This window comes from Pelodiscus sinensis, chromosome 2, assembly GCF_052426305.1.
Source record: "Pelodiscus sinensis isolate ZL-2025 chromosome 2, ASM5242630v1, whole genome shotgun sequence".
NCBI classification, from domain to species: Eukaryota; Metazoa; Chordata; order Testudines; family Trionychidae; genus Pelodiscus; species Pelodiscus sinensis.
In genome coordinates this window covers 106,200,907-106,228,348 of record NC_143053.1, presented here as the reverse complement: position 1 = coordinate 106,228,348, position 27,442 = coordinate 106,200,907, and the positions used below count along the sequence as shown (strand labels likewise).

General features: G+C 43.8%; 2 protein-coding genes across 18 annotated transcripts in view; both read left to right on the top strand.

Annotated features, from left to right (window-relative positions):
* E2F3 (E2F transcription factor 3) overlaps positions 1-20,666 on the top strand; it is a 56,478-nt gene extending 35,812 nt beyond the window's left edge. For 2 of the 3 annotated variants that reach the window (XM_075921166.2, XM_075921168.2), the window contains exons 2-7: positions 5,210-5,321; positions 10,772-10,991; positions 11,287-11,447; positions 12,615-12,727; positions 16,660-16,798; positions 18,381-20,666. In XM_075921166.2, the coding sequence (XP_075777281.2) occupies positions 5,210-5,321; positions 10,772-10,991; positions 11,287-11,447; positions 12,615-12,727; positions 16,660-16,798; positions 18,381-18,646 (1,011 nt within the window). In that variant the 3' untranslated portion in view covers positions 18,647-20,666. The remainder of the gene's footprint in view (positions 1-5,209; positions 5,322-10,771; positions 10,992-11,286; positions 11,448-12,614; positions 12,728-16,659; positions 16,799-18,380) is intronic. The other variant, XM_075921167.2, reaches the window with a different exon arrangement.
* A 3,767-nt stretch (positions 20,667-24,433) lies between these two features.
* Positions 24,434-27,442, top strand: part of CDKAL1 (CDKAL1 threonylcarbamoyladenosine tRNA methylthiotransferase) — a 585,431-nt gene continuing 582,422 nt past the window's right edge. For 8 of the 15 annotated variants that reach the window (XM_089776363.1, XM_075921165.2, XM_089776362.1 and 5 more), the window contains exons 1-2: positions 24,434-24,592; positions 26,938-26,981. The gene's annotated coding sequence lies outside the window, so the exon portion shown is untranslated. Of the gene's footprint in view, positions 24,593-25,011; positions 25,189-26,937; positions 26,982-27,442 lie in introns of those variants that run through there. The other 7 variants (XM_006121835.5, XM_006121831.5, XM_075921158.2 and 4 more) reach the window with 2 other exon arrangements.

Genomic DNA, 27,442 nt, shown 5'->3' with positions numbered 1-27,442 from the left:
ACGGGCGGCGGGACCTCGCGGTCCCGCCGCCCGTGTACTCCGGGCGAGAAAAGCTTTGCAAAGCCGCAGGGAAAGCCGGCAGCGGGACAGGCCAGACGCCCCGCGGCTGTCCCGCTGCCAGCGTCCTCAGAGGCTTTGCTTCCCGTCTCCCTGGTCTGCTGGTCTCCAGCAGACCAGGGAGACTGGGAGCAAAGCCGCGGAGGACCCAGGCGGCGGGACCGCGGTGCGTCTTGGTCCGCCGCCCGCGTCTTCCTGGTCTGCTGGGATGGGGGGGGGCGCAGCTAGTACGCTTCCCCCCCCCCCCCCCATCAGACTAGGCTTTTCTCCGGACGCCTGTGGCAGAGCACCTGGGGTGCTGCCGGTTGGTCCTGCAGCGCCGCTCTGGGCGCTACTGGACCAACCCAGCAGCACCCCAGCTGCTCTGGTCCTGATTCAGCCGCTGCTGGTCAGTTTCAGCAGCGGCTGAATCAGGACGCCTGGGGCAGAGCAGCTGGGGTGCTGCTGGGTTGGTCCAGTAGCGCCAGAGCGGCGCTACTGGAGCAACCCAGCAGCACCCCCGCTGCTCTGCCCCAGGCGTCCCCATTTAGCCGCTGCTGAAACTGACCAGCGCTGACTACAGGAAGCCCGAGGCAGAGTTGCTCTGCCCCGGGCTTCCTGGAATCAGCTGCTGATCAGTTTCAGCAGCAGCTGACTTGGGGACGCTTGGAGTTCTTAAGTTGATTCTGTATGTAAGTCAGAACTGGCGGTCAGTTTCAGCAGCGGCTGAATCTGGACGCCAGTTCCGACTTACATACAGATTCAACTTAAGAACAAACCTACAGTCCCTATCTTGTACGTAACCCGGGGACTGCCTGTACTAGGAAAAAGGATACACCCTTAGCTATTAATATCTGTTCCCAACCTTAAAAGATCTCTATGATGATAGTAACATCCGGAGTTTCTTTATCTACTATCTTCCATCAGTTCTTTAACATTTTATATATTTTAATAATAGCTAATATACAGCTACAGGTTGGACCTCACTGGTCCTGCACCCTCGGGACCTGACCTCCCTGCTGCCGCTGGGGCTGGGGCTGGAGTTCGAGTTCCCTTGCTCATCCTTTCTCTTCTTCACCTCTCCCTTAGTGTAATGGAACATTAGAGATCCCAGGACTCTTTGGAGCTTGTATGCCCATGAAAGGATGGCAAGATTTGCCTGCAAACAAGATGAGTGACACGAGCCACTTTTTTTTTTTTTCAAATAGTTATAGAGGTGTCACATTCTGAGGTACAATCCAGACCAGTGAAAGGTTGTTTCTCTGCCAGCCTTGAGTGCCTCACAGTGCTTTGCTGTTGTAACTCCCAATGTAGACCATTTCTTATTTGCCAAAGAACAGTCAGTTGACAGTGATTGCCAATTAATTTTAACGCCCAACTAGGGGCATCAGCTTGTCCCTTTTGTTGAGAAATTGGTTTAACTACTCACCAGACTTGTCCAGTAAACATGCTGTAGTCATAATTTCATCTTATGTTTATAACTCTTAGTATGCATTTTACACATACACTGTACAAGAATATTGATGATCCATGTGTTTAGTTTTTAAACCATACTTTACAAGACATATTTTGCACAGAGATTTTTTACAATAATGCACAGGGTTTGACTACAGTGATGCTTTGGGTCACAATAGGTTTAATATTAAAAAAAATTAAACACAAGGGAGTCTCTAAATGCTTAAGAAAATAGAATTTTTTATATGGGACCAGCTGAGTGTCAAACTAATTATTAAAATGGTCTCAGTTTCTGGTCTAGAAAAATATATGAAGATTATGATTTTCAAAAGCAACTTCTGAATTCATCTGCTTCAGTTGTTGAATCCAGATCTTGAAATCCCTCCAATAAGGGCTTGATCTCAAGCAGAGCTGAACACTGATACCCCTGAATATTAGACTCCTTTGGGGTGTCTCAGGTAAGGGGAACAAAATTGAAGGCATCCAAAGACATTATTCAAATGAAATGAGCAATGAAATCTTTGGTTTATAGAATTACTACGGTAGAAGAAACTACTACTCTGCTACCATTTCTGGATCTTTTTCAAATATGGAATGTGCAAACATACGGTTCCCATCTGAAGTGAAATGTGTCTGGCTAGCAATTCAAACTGTCAAAAGTATCTATTTACCAAGCTGTTTCAAACTTCTGAAAATCCAGAAAATGTTATTTAAATGTCTTATTCCATATCCTGCACAAATATTTTGTGTTGTCTGCAATAATTTTCTGAAGTAGTATCCATGCCAATTACCAGAGTTCCATAGTCCTGCTCTGCCTGTGTATACAAACAGTCCGGCTTAATGGAACTGACAAGACCATTTTGCTGCTTTAAACACCTCCTGAAAAACATAGACATAAAGTACAGGTTACACCTCTCTAAACTAGGACTCTCTGGTCCTGATGGACCATGGATGTTCCTGAACCAGAGAGCCCTGGACACTGAGAGTCTGCCAGCAGGAGGGCTGGGGCCAGGAACCATGCCAGGCTGGCAGCCCTACTGGGGCAGTGGCAGTGGGGCTGGCAACCCTCCTGAGGCTGGGAGTCCTGCTCTGTCAATGGTGACAGGGCCAAAGGCTGGCAGCCCTTCTGGGCCAGCAGTTGTAGAGCCAGGAGTCCTGTTGAGGTGGTGACAGCAGGGCCAGGAGTTCTGATAGGTCAGTGGCAGTAGGGTTGGCAGCATGGGGGGCTGGCATTAACCTCCCCTGGTCCGGCAAAATCCCTTGTTTAGGACCAGTCAGGTCCCGAGAGTGCTAGACTCGAGAGGCTCTACCTGTACTATTAGAAGCCGTTAAAAGATGCTATTTGAATTACTGTGGTACGTACTTAGTACTATAAAGTTTATAAAAGAAGGTTGCAGAGTGTTAGCAGTCAAGACCTTACAGAAGCCTATTTGCTATATATTCTTAGATTTGCTTATGTAAACCTTCTGGTGACTACAGCCACAATTCATTTCTGAATTGTTTGTCCTAAAATATTTGTGAAATCTGAGGGGCTAGGGAAGGAGAGAGAGGAGGCTTAGTTAGCAAAACATGATGTTTAAAACAATTAATTAATATAATTACATTATTTCATGATTTCTTTTGTCTAAAAAAAAAAAATCTTCCCACCACATATTCCTGAGATCTTTCACTCTTCTATTAACATAATCCCTGTGAGCTGGGTTTCCTGTTATCCTGAAGTGTCTCTCTTTATCTCCCTGCCTGGCTCCCTCCATCCCAGAATCCTCAGATGAAGAACCAAAACATTTTAAAAAATAAGTGAGTTTCATGTCATTCTTGTGTACTCTGTCAAATTCATCCAGTCATGTAGGCTAAAGTGCAATAGTGGATGTCTGTATTAACGACACCTTGATTGGCCAGCAGGACCCTAGGTTCCACTCTGTGCCTCTGCCTTTTAAATGTAGCAAGAGTCCCATGGGAATCTTGCTACATTTAAAAGGCTATGGCGCAGCAGTCAGACCCACTGCGAGCGGGGACTACTTGAGTCCTCGCTCTTGCTGTTTCCCCCACTGCGCCTCTGCCTCCCCTGTCTGCCCCCATGGATACAGTGCTCCTGCCCCCCCCCCCTTGCTGCCTCTCATCCAGAGGCAGCAAAGTGGGGGGAAGCGACTAGTGGAGTAGTGATTCGTTTACCTGATAAGCCTAGGCTTATCAGGTAGTTGACTAGTCGCTTACATCACTACTCTGAGGCTATGTCTACACTACCAGGTTATTTCAAAATAAGCTTATTCCTCTTAACAAGCAGGAGTTGTTATTTCAAAATAACAAGCCCACTATTTTGCAATAACAGAGTTAGCAGTGTGGATGCTTTCCTTATTTTGAAATAAGGGGTGTTATTTCATAATAACCCCCCAGTGTAGACATGCCCTGAGACAAACCAGTAGTAAAATGCACACATTAAAAATAATAGAAGAAAAATATTATGCCCTGCCTTGGGCCCATAATAGATCCTACTAGGATATAGCTCTCTGGTGTGTGTTTGTTTTAAATAAATAAAATATTCTGAATCATAGAATCTAGTTATGTTAATACCATTTTTGGAAACAGCTATGCAGGCAAATGTTGTTAAATTACAGGTTTTATCTTCTCCTTTGTGTGTCTTCAGGTAATGCTTTTTTATCATTAGGATAATGAATCAACTATTCCCAGGTCCAATTTCAGTGGCTAATAACATGACATGGAATTGTTTCAAAAATTAATAGTTCAGGTATCTAGGAACAGGATTCTCACTGACGATAATATTTTTCTAATTCTACATTGCTATTTAATTTAGCGGATCAGTCTTGTCAGAGTTTTAGCCATCTTTCATTTCATTTCTTGCAAGGTTATACAAAGCTTTACTACTTCAGAAGTGAACAAATGGGGTAGGTAGTCTTTAAACAGCCTTTGCTATCACTGGTCCATTTTCTCCAGCTTAGGTTTATTCATAAAGTTTCAGAATAATTTTTTGTATTTTTTAGTCCACTTGGTAGTCTAAACCGAATGCGTGTCTTCTGGATGAAGACAAAAATTATCTAAGGTGTTGGCCAGACTTGTCCAAGATGGCCCGATTTTCTTCTTTCTCTCATGTGTGGACATTTTTCTTCTTGGTGCCCTATTCATTGTAGCATAGCTGATGAATTTACAATTGATATTTATGAACTTCTCCTGACTACCAAATTAGATGATGGAAGTAAAATCTAATTTACATAATACAACTTACACTGTACCCTGAAAAAACGTTTTACTAAAAATATAGCTCTACATGTAAGTCATTGCATGCCTTTGAGAGTTCATCCTTAATGTTACAGTGAGTGCTATAACTAGGACTATTAATACGGTGGTAGGTAGAAAGATTTTTTTTAGATCTTTGATATATTGCAAGAAAGTCAGACTCGCTGGATATGCTGTCTTAGAAATATGTCCCTAACTCAGTTTTCTTTTAAAATTAAAAGATCTACTTGATTATTCAATTGTAGCTATCATTTGCGACCTTTAACTAAAATATTAAAGTCATTTTAAGGTGTCAGTAGACAATCCTACACTACAGTGTAGAGTGTGGAGTAAGAATCTAAATAGATAGTTTGCTGTGTAAAGTTCTCTTTTGTCTGTTCTCTTTCCACTTCCCCTTTATTCTGTGCTTTGTAAAGTGCAATTTACTTTTATGACAATCATCAATACCAAATTTGCTTTTTAACAGGCAAAGCGAAGGCTGGAACTAGGAGAAAGTGGTCACCAATATCTTGCTGAAGGATTAAAAACCCCAAAAGGAAAAGGAAGAGCTACAACAAGAAGTCCAGATAGTCCAAAAAGTAAGGAAACTTGTTATATTCTGTGGTGTGATATCTAAAGCTATTTTGGACTTTCTTTATGATGCCCTTTCCTGAAAACCAAACAGCCAAAGGCCATGGCTGTAGAGGAACATTCAGGAAAATTATTCCAAATTAACTAAAAGTGTGCATTTAAAGCAGGTTAGTTAAAACAGTGGCTCTCAAACTTTCCAGACTAATGTACCCAAAATCAAGAGTCTGATTTGTTTTGCATACACTCCCAAGTTTCACCTCTCTTAAAAACTACTTGCTTACAAAATGCAAAAATGTCATAGTACACTATTGCTGACAAATTGCTTATTTTTCATTTTTACAATATAATTCTAAAATAAAGCAACTTAAAATATAAATGTTGTACAGTAAAAACTGCGTTAACTGGCCTGTACCAATTGGAAAGCTCTATAAACCTGCATTTCTGATCTTCATACAAAGTCTGGTTTGTGGTCTGGTTGGTGTGGGGCCAGCAGGCACTCCCTACTTGGCTCTGCATGGCTCCCTGGAAGCAGTGATATGTTGCTGCTACTCCTAGGTGGAGGAACGGCCACGAAGGTTTGGAGCGTGGGAGGGAGATGCAGGGTGCTGGCTTTAGGAGGGAATTTAGATGTGGGACAGCGCTCGGTGTAGGAGGTTGGGGCATGGGAGGGGTTTCAAGGTGCCAGATGTGGAGGGGCACTCACCTCAGGTGGCTCCCTGCAAGAGGCAACCTATCCCTGCTGCTCCTGGCAGAGGTGCAGACAGGCTGTTCTATGTGCTTCCTGTGGCTAGGAGCACTGACCGAGGCACCCGTTAGGCATGGGTATGTCTACACTACCCCCCTAGTTCGAACTACGGGGGTAATGTAGTCATACGGAGTTGCAAGTGAAGCCCGGGATTTGAATTTCCCGGGCTTCATTTGCATAAAGCTGGCCGGCGCCATTTTTAAATGCCGGCTGGTTCGGACCCCGTGCCGCGCGGCTACACGCAGCACGGACTAGTTAGTTCGGACTAGGAAGCCTAGTCCGAACTAGCTAGTCCGTGCCACGTGTAGCCACGTGGCATGGGGTCCGAACTAGCCGGCATTTAAAAATGGCGCCGGCCGGCTTTATGCAAATGAAGCCCGGGAAATTCAAATCCCGGCTTCATTTGCAACTCCGTATGACTACATTACCCCCCCTAGTTCGAACTAGGGGGTAGTGTAGACATACCCCATGATTCCCAGTCAGTGGGCAGTGTGGAGCCAATGCTTTGGGAGGGGCCAGGCAGTGGCAGTGTGCAGAGCTGCCTAGCTGTACCTTCACCAGGAGCAGCAGGGACAGGTTGCCATTTATGGGTATCTGTCAGAGGTAAGCATCCCCTGCATCTGGCACACTGATACCCCTCCTGCACTCCAACTTCTTGCCCCAAGCTGCCTCCTGCACCCTAAATCCCTCCAGATCCCACACCCTGCACCTGCCACAGCACGCCAACCCCATGTCCAGGGCCCTCTCCCAATCTTTCTACTTCTTTGTTAACTGGAATTTTTCACTTACCTGCACCCCCCCATTCCCAGAATGTACCAGATAAAAAAGCTTTTACTATACGTATATTCAGGCCCTACCAAATTCATGGACATTAAAAACATGTTACAAACTGTGAAATCTGGTCCTTTGTATGCTTTTATCCTATACAATACAGATTTCACAGGGAAGATCAGTGTTGCCCAAAATAGGGGTCCTAACCCAAAAGGGAGCTTCATGAAGACTGTCATATTGCTACCCTTCTGCGCTGCCTTCAGAGCTGGGCAGCCAGAGAGCTGTGGGAGTTTGCCTTGCACCAACTCTGAAGGCAGGTCTGTACCAGCAGCAGCACACAAGTAAGAGTGGCAATTTCATACCACGTCACCCTTACTTCTGCACTGCTGTTGGTGATGCCTATATATTCAGAGCCGGGCTCCCAGCCAGCAGCCAGTACTCTCCAGCTGCCTAGCTTTGAAGATAGCACCACTGCCAGCAGCAGCACAGAAATAACGGTGGTAGTATTACAGCCCCCGTCCCAAAATAACTTTGCCACTACCCCACAACTCCTTTTTTGGTTAGGCTTTTTACAATTACAATACTATGAAATTTTAAATTTAAATAGCTAAAATAATGAAATTTACAATTTTTAAACCCCTATAACTGTGAAGTTGGCCAAAATTTCAGTGTATAAAATATAGAGAATTATAAACGAGTCACTGTATGAAATTTTAGTTTATGCTAATTTTAGTACAGGCAGTCCCCGAGTTACATGGATCTGACTTACATCGGATCCCTACTTACAAACGGGGTGAGGCAACCCCGCACTAGCTGCTTCCCCCCAGCAGACCAGGGAGACGCGAAGCTAGCGCCCCCTCCCCCCCAGCACACCAGGGAGACGCAGAGCGGCTTTTCTCAGCAGACACCTCAGCTTGAGAATAAAGGACTGAGGGAAGTGAGGTGTGGGAGAATAAAACTGAGCTCTGGAGAAATGTTTGGCTAGAGTTTCCCCTACAATATGTACCAGTTCCGACTTACATACAAATTCAACTTAAGAACAAACCTACAGTCCCTATCTTGTACGTAACCCAGGGACTGCCTGTATATGCTAGTGCTTTTTACATAGCCTGTTGTAAAACTAGGCAAATATGTAGATGAGTTTATGTACCCCCTGGAAGACCTCTGTGCATCCTTAGATGAGAGCCACATTAAACCTGTTTATCTATACCAGGGGTCTCCAAACTTTTCAGCCCGAGGGCCGCATTAACTATCAAACAGCAGTTCGGGGGCTGACTACACACTTGAGGTCCAAATAAAAAACAATCAAAACATGGATGTTGTTTTTAATTATTTATTTAATATTATTTTATTCAGTTATTATTTAATACCACATTGATACACTACACATGAACACCTGTATTAGTGTGAATGGTGAAATTGTTTCCTGGATGCCAAAATAGCAGACATTTCTGGCTTTAGATTTGTTGTCCCTAACATCAACAGTGACCTGAGATTATCATCGGACAAGTTTGTTCTCAAATTGTTCTTCACGTATTTCATTCTTGAAAATGTTTGTTCACACAGGTATGTTGTTCCAAAGATTGAAAGGTACCTTGATGCAAAAGTTTTGACATTAGGAAAGTCTTCCTTGGGCAAAAACTGGTAAAAACCCACCAGTCCTATTTTGAACTTGTCCCTAAGGAGGTCATTTGCTTGCAACTCAATGACTTCCAGCTGCAGTTCATCTGGGCAACTGGCCACATCTGCTTCAAATGGGTTTTGAAACAATCTCCGTAATTTTTTTTCCGTAGACAAAAAGATCTCCACGGGCCGGATGAGAGGGCCTCGCGGGCCGCATCCGGCCCGCGTGCCGTAGTTTGGAGACCCCTGATCTATACCAAAAGAAAGCCTCTTTCATTCTGAATGAGACTGTCTACAAAATGGTTTAATGTGTCTTAACTAATCTGCTTTAAATTCACATCTTTAGTTAATTTGGATTAGGTTTCCTTTAGGGAAATAAAATTTCGATTAATCAGCTAATTAAGTAGTTGATGGAATTTCCATCTGCAGTCCATGGCTCTTACTACATTTAAAAGGCAGAGGCGCAGTGGGGAACCTGGGGTGAGCAGGGACTTAAGCAGTCCCCACTTGCACCAAGTCCCGACTAAGGATGTTAAGGACTAGTCGACTAGTCGATTCCTGCCCCCCCCCCTTGCTACCTCTATCAGATAGAGGCAGCACATAGAGGCAGCAAAGGGTGGGGGAAAGGGAGTACTTCAAAGGGACAGCACTGCATAGCTGAGCCTGGGTTCAGCTGTGTGGGCTGCCCCTTGGAAACGCCGAGATGGCGTTCAAAGGGCAGTGTCGCATAGCTGATTCCCAGTGGCTCAACTGTGTGGTGCTGCCCTTTGAACTCCGCCTTGGTGTTTCAAAGGGGTAGCCCTGCACAGCTGAGCCCAGGCTTAGTTATGTGGCGCTGCTTGCATTTCAAAGTGGCAGAGTCCCCAGCTGACCCCGGGTTCTGGGGTCCCCCGCTGACACCGGACTCCAGGCTGCACTGTGGATTTGAAATGCCACATGGAGCCGGAGTCAGCTGGGGATCCCGCAGCTGACCCCGGGTTCTGTGTGACATTTTCCCAGAACCCAAGTTCAGCTGGGGACCAGTAGTGTATAGGGATGTTAAAATGTGTTTAATTCTGTAAATGTGTAACCACTGTAAATTGCAGCAGTTACATGTTTACACACAGGGGAGCAGGCAGGAGCCAATGCTCACGGTGAGCCAGCTTAAAAGCCTGCTTCCCACGAGTACCTGCTCCTGTCTGCCCCTCCCAGATGTTGCCTTTGGGGGAGATAATGGAGGTGGGGGGGGGGGGCTCTGCAGAAACTGGCACATGCTTTAAGCTGGCTCCCTGCATGTACCGACTCCCTAAGCCTTCTTCCCACATGTACAGAGGCTGTGTGTGTGTGTGTGAAAGATGATACAGAGGCTGTGTGTGTATATGGGTGTGTGTGTAAGATGCGTGTAACCATTAGGATTAACTGATGAGCCTGGGCTAGTCGGTTAATCATGTAAATAGCTACACATTCACATGCATGGTGATAGTAGTGAGGGCAAATTGGGGGAAACTGTACTATATTGGTTTGAAGCATTTATTATAAAGTTACAGAGAAATATTATATAGTTTTGAATGCATTAACTGTCTGTCTTGTAAATTTGGTGTAAATCTTATTGATTCATTTGAGTTGTCGGTATGCTAGGGAAACTGTCCTTTGGTTCACCTACTTATAGTATACACCTACTATAAGCACCAAAGGTATAGTTGCTTTAAGTTAACTGTTACCCTAAAAGAGGGACAATCAATTCATGAAGAAAATTAGCTAGTAGCATGATAAGATGTAAGCAATTGGTATTGCTGCCAAGATAAAAGTCTATTGAAATATTGTTAAAAATGATTCAGAGGGGTAGCTGTGTTAGTCTATACCTGAAAAACTTAAAAACCAACATATGGTCCTGCAGCACCTTAGAGACTAACAAAAAATCTAGATGGTATCATGAGCTTTTATGGGCATTTCTGAATAAGTGGGTTGTGCCCACAAAACCTCATGATACTATCTATATTTTAGCTTCCCATACTAAATTAGCTTCCCATACTTTGCACAGCCTTAAACTTTCATTGTGTCTTATCTGTTAAGCTAATGGGAAGTGTGGGAGTGTGTTTTAATTAAGTCCATGTGTGTTGATCCTATGAAAATCCATATAAATATCCAATGGTAGGTTTTGTGCCAAGGAGGAAGTTTAAGAGCTCTCTCTAATAACATATGTAGGAAGCTTCTGCAAAACATATATGTTGCTTCAAATACCCATTTTAGAACTGAAGTGGGCAAACTGATTTGAACAGCAGCTAACTAAATTCATTTCTTTCTTCCTCCTTCCATTTTTATTTTCATTTTTCTTTCAAGCTCCAAAATCTCCTTCAGAAAAGACTCGGTATGATACATCACTTGGTCTTCTCACAAAGAAGTTCATTCAGCTGCTGAGCCAGTCCCCTGATGGAGTCGTAGATTTGAACAAAGCAGCAGAGGTCCTCAAGGTGCAAAAACGGAGGATTTATGATATTACTAATGTACTGGAAGGCATCCATCTCATTAAAAAGAAATCCAAAAACAACATTCAGTGGATGTGAGTATTCACCTTCCTTCTCCAGTCCTGCTAGCTGACTGCACAGTTATAAAGCGCCAGTGTTTCCCCGGCTCTGCTTCCAGCCTCACGCTTCTGCTCCCAGGCATAATACAAGGTGCCACCTTTGAGAAACTTGGTTTAAATTGACTGCTTTAAGATGTTTTAGGGGATGAAAGCTTCAGTAATCAAGTCTTGTAATTTAAACACCCTTTTCTTCCCCTTACCACCTCCTTCTACAGTGCAGTTTTGAGTTTTAATTATGATTATGAAGACTTTGCTTTCTTTGGATTTGTAGGGGCTGCAGTCTATCTGATGATGGGGGCATGCTGGCGCAGTGTCAAGGTCTGTCAAAGGAAGTGACTGAACTCAGTCAGGAAGAGAAAAAATTGGATGAATTGATCCAAAGTTGTACCCTGGACCTCAAGTTGCTAACAGAGGATTCGGAGAATCAGAGATATCCTTTATGCCATCATTTTCAAAGGTGGTTAACTCCTTGCTGCTAGGGAAAATTGTCAAAATAGAGATCAGTGTCACGCAACACTGAAAATTCCTTCCAAAAGATAACAGTTTGTGGTGATGGAATGCAGATGTAGCTAAGAAGGCACTTATACCAATTATAAAATTGTACATTTAACATTTCTGGAGCATATAAAAATGTTAATGTAGGAAGAAGTCCCAAAATATCCATCTTTAGATAAAGTATAGGACAAAGAGTTCAGCAGTTTCATTACAGTGCAGTGAAGACAAAACTTTTCATCAAGTTCAACAATGTCTTTTAAAACATTATGCTCAGATCAAAACCCATTTTTTGCAAAAATAAGCCAAGATTGTGTGTAGGTATTTGTATAATAATACTTAGATCTTGTGTGTGTGTGTGTGTGTGTGTATGCACATATTTATTGTTTGATATGTGAAGCACCTAGCACACTCTTTGCACTGCAGAAATGAAGACTTATGATGACAGTTACTATTAAGTGTTAATTTTTGATAGACCTGAACTTTAAATTATGACAGCTGTGGAGCCCGGTGGACCAGTACTAATTACCCCAACTGCATCCTACCTATGTATCTCAAAACTTTAGACTGCACACCTGTAGAAAGGAGATGGCAGTTCAGCCATCTTGCTCATTCAAATCCTTTGCCTCTCTACTGAGATTTCCCATAAAGGTAGAGTGCATAGTGGCTTTTTATCAGATGCAAATTTAAATAGAAGCACCAAATCAACTTTCTTTTGCAATGGATTTGGATTGGAACTGCTTCCTGTAGGTTACATTATCCAATTTTCTAAACCATCTAGTCCCTCTTAATGCTTTCAAGATCTGAACATTATTACAGTTTGGACAGTTGACAAGTGAGAATGCAATTTCCTCTGTTGGAGAAATAAAAGTAAGGCTGGTCTTATTCCAATATACCTAAGGTAATAATATTACTCTCCAAATCTACTGCCATCATCAGTACAGGAGTATAGAACCCATGCAGACTGGACTTAAACAGTGTCCAGATACCACCTCACAGGGGAAGAAAATACAAATAGTAACATTAATTTTTTTCAAAAGCATTTTTTTATTTTAATGTGAATATGCTGCCTTTTTGATTGGAAGGACTCCTTAGCACTGATTACATTAGCTTATGTTACGTATCAAGATATTCGAAAAATTAATGGCCTTAAAGACCAGACTGTTATAGTTGTGAAAGCACCTCCAGAAACAAGACTTGAGGTGCCTGACCCAATGGAGGTAAGAGCACCATATTATACATCTCTTATAATGTAATTTTTAAATTACAAATGGAGGATGTGTGGTTGTGCTTGCCTGTGCCACCTGAAATGCTTGTCTTAAGTTGGTTGATGTTGATATGTCTTGAGCACTTTGAGAATATTGACAAACATGATGAGAACTATATAACCAAAACCTTCCCTTTCTGGAACTCAGATACTAATATATATCTCCTCCTCTCCTGCAGTCTTGCATTTGTACCATTTGATTTTCGTACTGTCAAATTCAGCTCCCTCTTCAACTAATTCCTGCGAAAGCAGAACACGATTAGCATGAATAAGTTTTTTTCAAAGTTTCTGCACTGTTAGACAAAGAGTAGTCCTGTGGCACCTTAGAGACTAACAAAAATATCTATAGTATCATCAGTTTTTGTGGGCAAAACCCACTTCTTCAAATGAGCTGGAAAGGAATAACAGAAACTCAGAATTTATAGCAGAAAAAGAAGGGATAAAAAGGGTACTTGTCAATTGTAGGACCAATGCTAATGAAGCTAATTAAGTAGGCTGGGAGTGTCCCATACGTAGCTTTTTATGTAAAAACTAGTTGTTAAATTCAGGGAAGGCCGGCTTTATAATGTGACATCTACTTAATGCCTTTGTTCAAGCCCAGGGAAAACCATGTCAAATTTGCAGATGAACCTCAATTCCATGCGCTCTCTCTCTAATTAGCTGGTGAAATTCCTTTGTAGAAGAATGGCTACTTATAAATCCATGATTGAGTGCTCAGGCAGGTTAAAATGTTCCCCTGCATGTTTCTGTGTGTTACCATTTCTGATATCTAATTTGTGTCTCTTTATTCTTTGTCGTAAAGACTGTCCGGGTTGGCCAATATACTTGGCAGTGGGGCATTGTTGACACTTCCCTCCTCTTCTCCCTTCTTTTTCTGTTATAAATTTGGTATTCCTCTCCAGATCATCTGTTGAAGTGGGTTTTGCCCATGGGAGCTCATGATACTACAGTATTTGTTAGTCTCTAAGGTACCACAGGCCTACTTGTTGTTTTTAAAGTTACAGACTAGCATGGCTACTCCTCTGAGGCTTTTTTTAAAAAAGGTGTAGAAGCCCATGCTATCTGACTGCACTAACGCTGCCTAGCTTGCTAATAATATGCTGCAGCCTTGACAAGCTCCACTTGCCTGAGGGAAGTGATTCTTTTTCAATTGTGGAGTTGATATTTGTGATTTCTATCATAATAGGAAGGGCAACTTACAAGGTAAATTTTCTCACACAACAAAATTCCTAGACTGATGTAATGAAAGAGAAATATACTAATATCTCAAGATGAAGTGGGAATTTTAATCTCACAAATAGGTTCCTACAGAATCAGTCTGATAGAAGATAGTGGCATTTTCTTTGTTAAGAGGAACAAGGGAATAGATCAATATGCAAATGAAATACCAGCTGAAAAATTGCTTTTTATCGTGAAAAGGCATCTCTACCACCCCCTTTAAGTCAGAAACATTTAAATAAGCCAAACCATAATACAGTATTCTGTGACTATTGCACTTTAAATCTCACCCTATCATAAAGCTACAAGTTATAACTACTGTGGCAAAATATTAAGAATGGAATCCCCTTTATATGTACCTCATTATACCATAACACAGAATTCAGTAAGCTTGTAAGGCCGGACCTACATTGTAGAGTTAGGTTGACATAGGGTGGCTTACATCAACCTAACTCTGTAATTGTTTGCTACACAAAAATGTCCTTCCTGCCAATGTAAGTCACCCTCCATACGCAGCAGCACACGGTGCGGTTTGGGTTTATGCGGGGATCCGCGGGTGGGAGCCAAAACAAAAAAGTAGTCATTATAATGGTCTTCTGTTGATATGCGTTTTAGTAGTTAAATTCCTAGACTGTCATTGCTCATTAAAAATGCTGTCATATGGATGGAAATGGGGTAAGTATTGCATTTTAGTAATATCAGCAGAACTGACTTAAATGGGGCCTGCGTATTGTGTAGCCTTGCCTTAATCTTTGTATTCATGCCTGTCAGTATGAAAGAAGCTAGTTGCATATGTTTGCATATATTTTTGCATGTATGTGCATCCACACTTATGTTGTGGCCCTCGGCATGTTCGGGGAGTATCATTGTAGCCCCTGGGGCTTCCAAAGTTGAATAGCCCTGCTTTACACCAACTTAATAACGCTGTTCTGCAAGATGCATATTGTTTAAATTGATCGAGTTAGACTAACATAGTGTCTGTGTAACTAAGTTGCTTATAGTGGCTGTTGCTGCCCAATGGCTGATGGCTCAGGCTATTAGTGCCCCATAGTTCCCCAAATAAGTAGATGCAAGCACTCCCGGTTATGACATGAACTGAAGGAGCATAGTGTGGACCTGAAGAGCTGATTTAATTACTGTGTTGGCTATAGGTCAGTGGTCTCCAACGTTTTCAACCACAAGATCACTTTTTTAATTTAAGTGCAATATAAGATCTAACTCAAACCTAAATACCCTTACCCTACTTCCTTCCTTCCTGCTCCTTCTTTGAGGCCCTGCCCCTGCTCCACCCCTTCTCTGAGGCCTCACTCTGCTCACTCCATCCCCCTTTCTCTCCAAACCTCATTCACTTGCTCTAGGCTGGGGTAGGAGATTGGGGTGCAGGATCTGGAATTGGGCAAAGGGGTTTGGAGTGTGGGAGGGGCTCTGGGCTTAGGGCAGGGTGGAGGATTGGGGTCCAGGAGGGGTTCAGGGTGAAAGCTCTGGGAAGGAGTTTGGGTGCAGGGGATTCTTGTCTGGGGCAAGAGGTTGGGTGCAGGAGGTGGTTCAGGACTGGGACAGGGACATAGTCTCTGGCTGGGCACCTCTTAACTGAGATGGCTTCCAGGTGGTGGAGCCATGGAATTAAGGCAGGCTTACTCCTGCCCTGGCCCTGCACCACTCCTGAAAGCAGCTGGCATGTACTGCAATGGCTCCATGGTGCCATGTGCTGCCCCTCATCTACAGGCACTGAGCCCACAGCTTCTACTGACCATGCTTCCCCATTATTAATCAATGGGAGCTGTAGGACTGGTGTCTGCAGGCAAGGACAGTATGTGGGAGACCCCCTTCTCTGCCTTTCTCTGGGGCTGCAGGGACATGCCAGCCACTTCCAGGAGCAGCAATTATTAGAGGGATAATTACTCCAGACACGACAGGTTAGGCATTTGAGAACTCACTACTCAAAGAATTAAATTTAAGTGTAAGAGAGAAATGAAAATTATGAAATGCACAGACCAGTCAAAACCCAAAAATAACCCACTTTGCAAGCAGTGAAAGAAGTAACAACCACCCGCCACGTATGTGTTGGGTCGGAAGATGAGAGTGAAGGACAGGGTGTGTTTATGAGAATGACAGAGACGGTGTGAGAGAGTAACAGAGATTTGCATTGCCAAGCTCCCTCCATGCCCTTCTCTCTGTGTGGCAATAGGGTACAAGAATGGGGGGAGGAGGGACACCCTGACATCAGCACCCCCCTCTTCTCCTTCCCACACTATGCACAGCAAGCAGGAGGCTCCCAGGGGGGCAGCTTCAAGGCAGAGGGCAGGAGCAGCATGACAGTAGGTGGAGGGGTAACTGAGGGCCAGCGCTTTATAGCTTCCTGACCAAAGCAGTCAGGATCACCTGGCAGAGGTTCCCAATCTACTGGTTGGTGCCCACTGCTATAGGTCAATCTTTTTAGGCCATTTAATATTGTAGCATAGACATGACCCAAGTTTGTTATAGAGAGCTAGGTAGGATCGAATGCTGTCTTCCTAAGAGGTTTTCTAGCAAAAACTTTCATGTTACAAAAATAAGGTGAAATGTAAATACAGGGATCAATGTGGAATTACACACTTGTGACAGAAAGGTCACCATTGTAATGCTTGCTACTATAGAACTTTGCTGAAATTTGAAATCTTCTTTTAGCAGAGTGCATTGATACATTTATCTAGTACCGGAGGACCTATTGAGGTTTATCTATGTCCAGAAGAGAATGACAGCCTCAGTCCTATGAAAACATGCAATCAAGACCACAACGGAAATATCTCAAAAACAATTTCCAAAGGTAAAATTAAACAGTTGTCTGGCTTTTTGGTTTGTTTTTGTGTGTGTATGGTTTCGAGACTGCATATTAGAAAATGTATTCCCCCCATTTCTCATTTGCTTATCATCACGGTTGGTATTCATGTAAGGCAGTGGTCCCCAACCTTTGGAGGTTGCCGGGCGCCAGGGGGGGTGGCCATTCGCCCGCCGGGCACCAGGGAGCGGGGCCCCCCCATAGCCGCGCGCCCGGGGGCGGGGCCTCCTCCAAGAGCCGCATGCCCGGGGCCGCTGTCCTCCCCCCCCCAAGCGCCGCACGCCCGGGGCCGGCGCCCCCCCCCCAAGCGCCGCACGCCCGGGGCCGGCCCCCCCCCCCCCCCCCAAGCGTCGCACGCCCGGGGCCGGAGCTCCCCCCCAAGTGCCACGCGCCCGGGGCCGGAGCTCCCCCCCAAGTGTCGCGCGCCTGGGGCCGGCGCCTCCTCCAAGCACCGCGCACCCAGAGCGCGGGCTGCCAATTTGCGGCGCTCCTGGGGCCGGCGCTCACCTTGCTCCTGGGGCCGGCGCTCACCTTGCGCCCGGGGCCGGCTCCGGCACCATGCATGCGCCACGTGCCCAGGGCCAGGCCAGCCCCGAGCACTTGGCGGGCGCACACGAATGCCCCCCGCGGGCACCGTGTTGGGGACCACTGATGTAAGGTATGAAACTACATGTCCAAAGTGTAACATAAATATGTGCAACATTGAAAATATATCTAGATTCTTATTTGCTGACCTCCAACAATAGGCAATGAACAAATAAAATGTTTCTCATAATCAGAGGCAGAATTTGAAATTCACTTATTGTCGTCTGCAGATAACCAATGTAAGTCATTGATGACATTTTATATTTATTTAGAGAGCCTTAAATGTATTAACTTTGAAACAGTGTGAGTCATTCTCTGTGGCCTACTAATACTTTAATACAGTAATAACAGGCTTTACTTAGTGGGTCCTATTGAAGAATTAGTGTTTTTTTAATTTAATTTAATTATAAATAATTGCTCACAGATATCACTTTTCGCATCATGATTTTGGTAAATAGTTGAATGAATTTTAAACTGTCGTGGTCAGTTTGTTACCAGTGTTAGTAATATTTTTCCTGATAGCCTACCTATACAGAATAAACAGCATATGTCTACACAGCAGCATTATTTCGGATTAACTGACATTATTCTGAAACGACATAGTCCAGGTCTACACAGCAAGCAGTTATTTCAACATAATGTTGAAATAATGTCAAGCTGCAGGACTTATTACTCCAACTCCTGTAACCCTCATGTTACAAGGAGTAAGGGAAGTCAGAGGAAGAATGCTCTAACTCAGTCTTCCTGCTGTGTAGACTGCACAAAAAGCTGAAATAAGCTATTTCAACTTAAGCTATGCAATTGACGTAGCCCTTCTGTGTAGACGTGCTTGTAGAAATAAACAGAAAAAGAGAGGCACTTTTTATTTGCTGTGTGTTTAAATAACATGGTGAAAAATACTCTTTTGCAGCATTTAGCAAGTTTATCTCAGCTCTGCATAATATTTCAAATAGGATAAATTATCTTTTATTTTCACATCTTCCAGATCTGGCTTCTGGTAACTCAGGACAAGGGGACTGCTCAGTAAATATGGCAAACCTCTCTCCATTGGCCTCTCCAACCAACCTTTTGCAGCAAACAGAGGACCAAATACCCTCAAACTTTGAAGGGCCGTTTGTGAACTTGTTGCCTCCTCTGCTTCAGGAAGATTACCTGCTGAGCCTTGGGGAAGAAGAGGGCATCAGTGATCTCTTTGAAGCTTATGATTTAGAAAAGCTTCCCTCACTGGTGGATGAATTTATATACAGCTGATTATATTTTGTCAATAATTTTCCATATAAACAATTTTTTAAAAATGGAACCAGAACTCTGTGTCCCCCCACCCTCCCTCCATCCTTCCTACTGCTGCAAGTAGCATTACAGAGTTAACCACAGACTCCTGAACAATGCTGACATTTTAATGATATACTTCCTAGAATGGTAGGAACGCAACTGTAGGCTCTTGCAACAAAGCCTTGTTTGACCCTAGGCTCCAGTGCCTTGTGCATCAATGAGTGGCACAGCATGCAGGCAAGTGATCATAAATGATTCCTCTTTTTATCCCCTCATCCCCCAGTTTCTGCTTACTGTATACAGTGGGCTTGTGGAGAAGGGCTAAATAAACTGGTTTAGTTGCAAATAGCAATTTTAAAATTGTATTTCAAGCTGTGCCTTCTGTGGAAAATGCATGTCTTCTGAGTCTCACAACATGGATTGTACCTGAAGTAATTGTATGTAGGAAGTAATGCAAGAGTGTGAAATTAGTTTCTTGAGCTCTTCCTGGAATGTTTAAATTGCTCTAATTCATTGCTCAAACTGAGCATTATGTGTCTCAGTATGAAGTCGGATACTGATGTCCTTAACTTTTTAATAAAAAATAACCTTTCAATTTAGTCTATATTACAAGTATGGACAAAGGATACAGTTCTGCCACTTCTCATAGTAACCAGAGATTTTAAAATGCTTACATATGTGTGTGAAAGTGTTTCTCATTTTAAAATGGAAGAAAGATGCACAGTTCAATTTTACGGCCCCCAGTGTGCACACTAGACCTGGTACATAATTTTTGTGGTACTAAGTGGGGCTTTGTGTTAAGTGCCTACTAGATATGCACTGTGTTTTTCTCTCTGTGGAAAATAATTTATACCAAGCTTTGTTTGTTCAGTATACCATATTTATGTCAGTGGGTAAGCTGCCTCTGCTTCCGGCTTCTATAATTCTTCCCTCCAGCAACACAGAGCTTTTTTCCCCAAAGCAAGAACTACATAACTGTAAGTACCACATTAACTGAATTATGTTTATTTTTCTGAAACTCTTTGGTAGTATAGTAAAGCACCAATATTTATTTTTGAAAGCGAGAGGAATTCTAATAAGTCTTAAATATACCTTCTGTTTTTGTTTAAAATGTTGCCACTTTATGGGCTAAGTATTGGTTTAGATGATGCCCCATGTAATCTTTTTTTGTTTGCATTACTGTTGTGATTATCTGACATACATAGTAAATTAATAATATTTTGTATTGTAGTTTGAGTATTATGTATGCAGGTTTTCTGGTACCCTTGAGTTGCTGCTATAAAAGCTCACACATGAAATGGCTAAAAGTAACAGTACTAGAATAAAAACTATATGACTGAGTGAGCCTTAGAAAATAACAATGTATAAAGTGCAACACATTAAGAACTGTTAAACAGTGTTAAGTATGTGTTTATGTGTACAAATGTGTGCATAGTTCATTAAGTGGTTATATTTAAGTTGCTATATGTTCTATACTCACACTTTAGTTAGTTAGCAGATTTGTACAATAGGAATTAATTTGTAAACACTGCCAGAATACTTTCTAGCTTGTTTGTAATTTTTAAGAGTTTTTTTTTTAAATGATGTGGATCTGTAAATAAAATTACAGTATTTAAATTTTAGTTGTGTGGAAGAGGAAAGTAGAAGTTGTGTAAGCATGACATTTTCTGAGAGACAAGGGGGCACTTTTTTGGGAAGGATAAAATTAAGACTAATAGATTATATTATTGTCTTTTTTGTTATGCTGTTTGTGTAAATTAAACACTTGTCCCAATGTGTGTGGGCAAAATACTAATCTAATTTAGCTTTGCATTGTATGCTAGTTGAGAGTGGAAAAAAACTGTAAAATAATGTGTTTTAAAAAAAGCTTTTATGAGTTTTGTAAATAGATTTATTAAAGGGTGACCTATTCTCTAGCTGTGATCTTACCACTTTAAATGGATGTAATTTGAATAAATTTTGTATGGTAATGAATCAATAAAAAAGATTTTTTTAAAGAGTTTTGATTTGTATACAGGTGTTTCTTTTAAAATATTTAAATATTTGTTACTCTTGGTACTTTTAGATAAATAGAATTTGTCTTTAAAAGATCCTTCCTTCATTAGGTATAGCTGTTGTTTTTTTCTCTTTTATTTAAAAGAGAAACTTCTTCTGTTTATGTAGAATTGCTTATTAGCCAGTCAGGTTTTACCATTCAACACCATAACTATTCTAATAGATTACTTGTCTATTTAGTACTGACAGTATGCTCAGTACTAAACAAGACAGAAAAATAAAGACAGATTCTTACAAGATATGACACATTAGGAAAACAAGTAGTGGGTTGACAACATTTTATTTAACTTTAAGTATTATGAATACCTACTTATGGCCTTCACAGAAGAAATGGTTTTAGGAGTGGCGTTGAGTATAGATTGGTAGGTTAAGGAACTGATGTGAAGATTCCCCATTTGAATGACTATTAATTATATTGAAGACATTGAAGGATGTCTACCCTACTATGCAAACCCAGGGTTAGTAGAACTTGAGTTAGCAGACCCAGATGCTTGAGCATCTATTCTCACTTGTATCCCTGGTTATGATTTGTTGAACCCTGGGTCACAACCTAGTCTCTAGCATCCACACTGCATTATTGAGGTTGGAGTCCAACCATCCATATCCCAGACTTCCTAGTGCCTTCCTTCCAAAGTGTGCCCTTTGTTCATGGTGCAGTATAGGAGAAATTGATGGTCCATCAACTTGAGTATCAGAGAACAGAAGGAAAGTTGACCCATGGGATTGTGGAATACTTTGGTGGACTTCCAGAGCACAAGTCCACTGGTGCTACTGCTATAGTGCACAGGAATAGGGCTTGAAGCCTGAATTCCAGCTTTATTCAAGCTCAGCCTCTCCATTCCTATGGGGTCTTAGGACCTTGGCTCATAGCTCTGGGTTAGCAAGATTTGTGTGTAGACAGAAGGTGGGTTAGCTCTGAGCCTGAGTTCAAACCCTAGATCTACACTGCACTGTAGACATATGCTAGAGCGACACTGTCATAAAAACAGTAACTTAGATGAGAATTGGGGTCTCTACCTTACCTCCCTGGTCAAGGCAGGATCTGACGGGATGCTAGACTTGCACCCAGATAGCTGATGGATAGAATCCTATGCTAAGGCTCTACCTGTGTGAAACACATCTTTTTGCCTTCCCCTTCTGAGGCTCCAGCATGGTGGGCAACAATGGAAAACTGAGCTTATTGCCAGGGGAGATTGTCTTGTTGACCAAAAGGGACTGCTGACAACCATGAACAGAGTTGAATACTTATGATAATGGCCTACTGTTTCTCTACAGCTGCAGAAAAATGGAGGAAGAATCCTTTCATTCTTTCAGGGTATGGGTTTAGGGCAGGGGTGGGGAAACTGAGGCCTGGGGGCTGGATGTGGCCCCTGGCTTGACTGGATCCGGTCCCCATGGCTCAGGGTCCGCCCAGCATTAGGGAGCCGCCACAGGCACATCAACCCCCCTTATCCGTATTAGTAGACCCATGGCTTTGACACACTTTTCTACTTGGTATAGGGAGAAAATCGGTTGTTCCTAGAAAAAAGGATTCAAAGGGTACTGCAAAATGGCTTATGATGACATCCTTCATGCAGCTATAAAAAGCTGTGTTTTTTAAGCCATTGAGGAGAAACAGGCTGCTCCAAAATAAAACTGTGAATATCTGCACTTTGAGATGTTTCAGATATGTGATCATTCTCTCTTCAGGTGAGATATTGTTGCAAGTTAAACATCAGTTTTGTTGTTTATTCTCTCTGGTATCAGTAAGACTTATTAGAAACCCAATGTTGCTGCTATTTAAGTCCAGGGGAGATTGGGCACAAGTTGGCTTAATTTTAAATGTGTAATTTTGAATGAGTATTGCAAAAACAAATGTAAAACAGTGTATGTTGGGAATGCAACATGATTTTAAGTAAGGTAAATTAAACCAAATGTCCCAAGTTTTGAAACTAAGTCTCGATAATTTTAATAGGATAACCGCAGGTGGCTTTGTAAAATCTCAGCCATAGATTCCTGCAGGAACAGCATCCAGTGAGCCTCCACAGATGCAGGAATATAAAGCATGACTGGATGAAGAGAACAGGTCTAAGCTGATATTGAGGGAATGTTGTCGTATTGGTATTACAGTTGGTCCTTTTTGACCTGAGCACTAGTCAAAGTTTGGGATCCTGGAGATGTTCCAGAACTGTTGACTAGCATTTTTTTTAATGCAATATTCCTTGTTGATGTGGAATGTACATTGTCTTGTGTTTGCTCACAGCACCAAGAAGATTCTTTTATCTCTGACCTAGAAATCTCTCCTCAGGTTTGTTCAGGGCCAAACACCAGGCTTTCAGGTCCTTCTTCAGGCTTTTGTTGCTCTGCCCCTTGGAATTCTCCCTTCCCTCATATACATTTCACTTAAATAATACTTACCTAATGCTCCTGGGTAAATTTACACACTCCTTATGCATTAACTGGGGGCCTAGCTTTGAACAGCTATTTTAACTGAAGGCAGTGTTCACACTCATCAGTCTCAATTAATTTTTAACTTAACGGGTAACAAAGTTTCACTCAACTCATAACATTGCAAAACCACCTTCTAGCATCACTGGAGGAAGTTCTAGTGTTGCCAACACTTCCAGTTCTACCTTGAGTCTTGCATTATTTTATTGTAGAAAAGCTCCAGCACATGAACTGCATGATTATGTAAGAATACGAGTTCTGTTTTTTTCAGAGAAATGTTCTCACACCACTGGTTGTGGAGAGAAGCTTGCAAATGGGACCTGATTGTACTTTAAGGACTGAGGTACAGAACCCAAAATATTTTAAATATTTTAAACCAACAGCCTCATAATTCTCCTGATGTCTGGGGACCTGATTCCTTCATTTTTGAAGCCTGAAGGTTGGCATTATTGAAATACACATTTGCATCAAAGATCAATAAAAGGGCTTATGGCAGTGCAACACAACCTAGGCTCGTGAATGGGCCACATGAGTGACCTTCTTTCATCTCAGTGAACTGCAAGCTTGTCAGAACCAAGATGGTCTCCTGGGCTAGGGTAGTTTTGCTACCTGCTTGCATATCTAGAATTTTCTGGGTGTGCTGTTTGAACTGTAGCAGTGCTTTGAGAGGATGTAGCGGGAGTGCCCAGCTCTCTCTGCCAGTGATGTGTGCAATCAACCTGCACCTCATTTCATATGTGTGTGTTATGTTAGTAATACTGGTAGCAAAAAACAAACAAACAAAAAACCCCCCCCCACACACACCCCTAGTAGGGGAAACTGGCATCCCTGCACCGGGCACCAATAATCCCAATGCACCACAGCTTGCATTATGCAACCATTAAATAATGTTTCTAGGGGCCATAAGCAGTATCTTGTTCTGGGCTTTGAGACAGATTTTGGTGTGATCTATCCTGGTGGCTGCACGTGAGCTGAAGTCGTGTCACCCTTCACAATGTCCCAGAACAGGGGCCTCTGCAGCCCCAAGGCGGCCGTGCTGTGTCCTCAGCATCCCAAGGCGCGTGCTGCTAGCTGCGGTGCTTTCAGCGGGAGCCTCCCAAGAGCCGGGACTCTGTCCCCCGGCAGTCCTGGGGACGCTGCTGCGCACGCGCAGCCGGCAGGCAGGCAGGTGGCAGCCCCCTGGCGGCAAAGAAAGGCAGCGCCCCAGGCAGCCCTAGCTTCGCCTCCCTCCCCCCTCCCGTCCTGTGAGCGCCGCGGCGGACTTGGGGGCGGAGCTAGCCTCGCTTTGGGAGCCGGGTGCGTGGAGCCGGGGCCCGAGGTGCGCCAGGACTTAGTTTGGCCGCTCTGGGAGCCCGTCTCGGCTGCGACTGTTTTTGACGTGAGAAGGGGCGGGGCACCGGATCGGCATGATGGTGGGCTCCAGCTGAGCGCGCGGGCTGGCAGGTAATGCGCAACGGCCACTCTCGTGTCGCCCAGCGGCCCCTTCCGCGCCGGGGGGCGCGAGCTGCTCTCTAGAGCGCAGCGCGAGGCGGTGACACCTCCCGCCCGGGAGCGGCCCCTCCCACGGCCCTGCGCAGAGAGCGCGGCTCTGCCCTGTCCCCCAGCCCGGGCAGCCCCTCGGCTGCAAGCGGCCCCCGGCGCTGCTGGTGCGCAGCTCACCACGTGTGTGTGTGTGGGGGGGGCGGCTCGCTCCTCCCTCCTCCTCCCCCCTCCCCCGCACCCGCTTTTTACAGCTGCAGGAGACCGGGGGGGGGGGGCACTGGCTCCCCTAACGGGCTACAGCCTGTGCTGTCCTGGTTTCCCTGCTGCCGGCGGCTGCTAGTGGCACGCGCCCCGGGGTGCAGCGCAGCCAAGCCCTGAAGCGCGGAGGCAAAATTCGTGGGTCCCCCAATAGGCTGGAGGCTGCTGGGAATAAACCCGAGTCCCCGTCGGTTGTTCTAGTCGTTAGGCCACACGTGGACTCAGCCCGTGTTAGCGAAAACTCCGCATCTTGTGTGGTCTCAGCTCAGCTGATGCCAAAACACTCTCCTGTTAATTTGGTGAGCATCCTGGAGCTAATGTTGAATGGTCAATAAAGGAAAAATAGTGACTCAATCCCGAGATGTGGCCCGTCTAGACCAGTTGCCACATGGGGAGGTCAGTGTGTTCAGGAACGTGCTTTAATACTGTCTGCTGTAGGGGTTGGCAACCTTGAAGAAGTGGCATGCCAATATTTAAACAGATTAAGTGTGTTAACTTTCTCATGTTAGTGTATCAAACTTTGTTTTAAATATGTCCAATGCAAAAGGTTTCAATGTTTTATTTATGGCAGGGGTGGGGAACCTTTTTTGGATTGGGGGTTACGGGCCCACAGAAAAGTCAGTTGTGACCAGGGGCCACAAAAGTGAGAAGCAAAGAAACTCAAAAATCATCCCTGATGTGGCCCCCCAACTGAGACACCTCACTGCTCTGGTGCTCCAGCCTCATGGGGTGAGGTTCAGGGTTTCCCATAGGCCAGATTTACTTTTCTGCTGTGCCAGAAATGCTGTGGATTTTATGGACTCGCTTAGGCTCTGCAGTAGGGCAGAAATGAGGAGTTCAGCGCTGCCAGCGAGTGGGATAGAGATAGGGGTGCAGAAGGGGGAGAGGTTGCAAGGTTTGGGTGGGAGGTAAGGTGCGAAGCATGCTGGGAGTAGGGTATCTGGCCAGATACAGAGAGCAAGAGCAAGGGAGGGTGCAGTGTGTGGCCAGGAAAGAGGGTGCAGGAGTAACAGTGGATGCAGGAGCAGGGTCCGGGTATGTGTCTGGCAAGGCTGGGGGGAGGATGCAGAAGCAGGGTGTGGGAAGAGTGTCTGGCCAGGAGCATGCAAGAACAAAGGAGGGTGTCAGAACAAACTGGGAGTGCAGGATCTTGGCCAGAGGAGGGAAGTGAATGAGGGAGATTGAGGTGTGGAGGTCTGGGCATGAGGTGGGATGCTTAACTAGTTTTGCGCCCCCTTGCAGCAACGGCTGTGCCCATGTGGTTGTGGGCTGGCCCCAAATGTGAAGCTGCTGCAGCAACGCAGTCCTGGGCTGGCCTGGGGGCACTGCTGCCGAGGCCACGTGGTCCCGGGCTGGCCAAAAGGTGCTGAGGCTAGAGGTGCCACTGCTGTGGCCACCCAGTCCCAGGCTCATCCTGGGGGCCGGAGGTGACGCTGCTACAGCCATCTGGTCTCAGGTCAGACCTGGAGGCACCATTGAGTAGCCTCAGCCCCAGTGCTGCCTCCTCCCACCACAGTCTAACTTGCTGTAGGAAAGAGGGAGGGCTCTCCAGCGGCTGCACAGGGGAGGAGAAGCAGGGCTGAGCTCCTATGTGCTGCTGAAATTTGGCTTGTGTGCCACTTGCGGTGTGTGCCGTAGGTTGCCGACTCCTGTACTGTATTCATTTATAGAGCTCTCAGATTAGTACCTTTTCTAACTGCTTCTCTCAAAGAAGATAATGGACTCCAGAGTCAACATATAGCTTATCATGCTCATATTATGTACATTCATTAATAAACCAAATTTAAAAAAATATCATCACACTTCTAGACTTTTTTACTCTGAATTTTTACCATTATCCGGAATTGTTGCCTTGCTGAGGAAGTCTGTAAACATGCTCCTTAGGTATCAAATACAGAGTTCATGTACACAGCCAAAGTTGAAGTGGCTTCTAAGTTATGTATTTAAGAGTACTTAATCAAATTAAAAACTGATATTCCATCTATTGAAACCTATTAATATGTTTATGCAAATCTTGTTTCTAATTAAGAATCTTTTCTACTTTTCAGATACTTACATTCAAGAGAATTGAAGACAAATTGCATAAATCAAGGTATGTTTTAGTTTGCTCATGGTGTTTTAGTATGATTCTTTAGAACCATCTAATTAATTGGTTTCATGTCATGAACCTGAAAATAAGGTTTGTCTAATTTTAAAATGTTTTTGTTCCATAGCTGGCTTCACACTTTGCCTCCTAGAGTAGTGTCTCTAAAGAGTAGCGGTGTCTCAGAGCAATTATTTTTTCCATGCGTATATCACTTTTAGCATAGATCATGCAAGATAAATTCATTTAACTAAATCAAGGCTGTGTTGTGAGGGATGACACCATGTTTCTAGAGGAAAAAAATAATATAAACTTCAATAGTTCTTATAACTTTTCTAGTGTTTCAATCATGGTTGGTTATATTCTCAGGTTAGCAGTATCAGTGGACTGAAATTCTTTTCTTCTTGCTTTATCAGTTCATTGGCTTGAAAGCTCTAAATATACCTATACAGGCAGTCCCCGGGTTACGT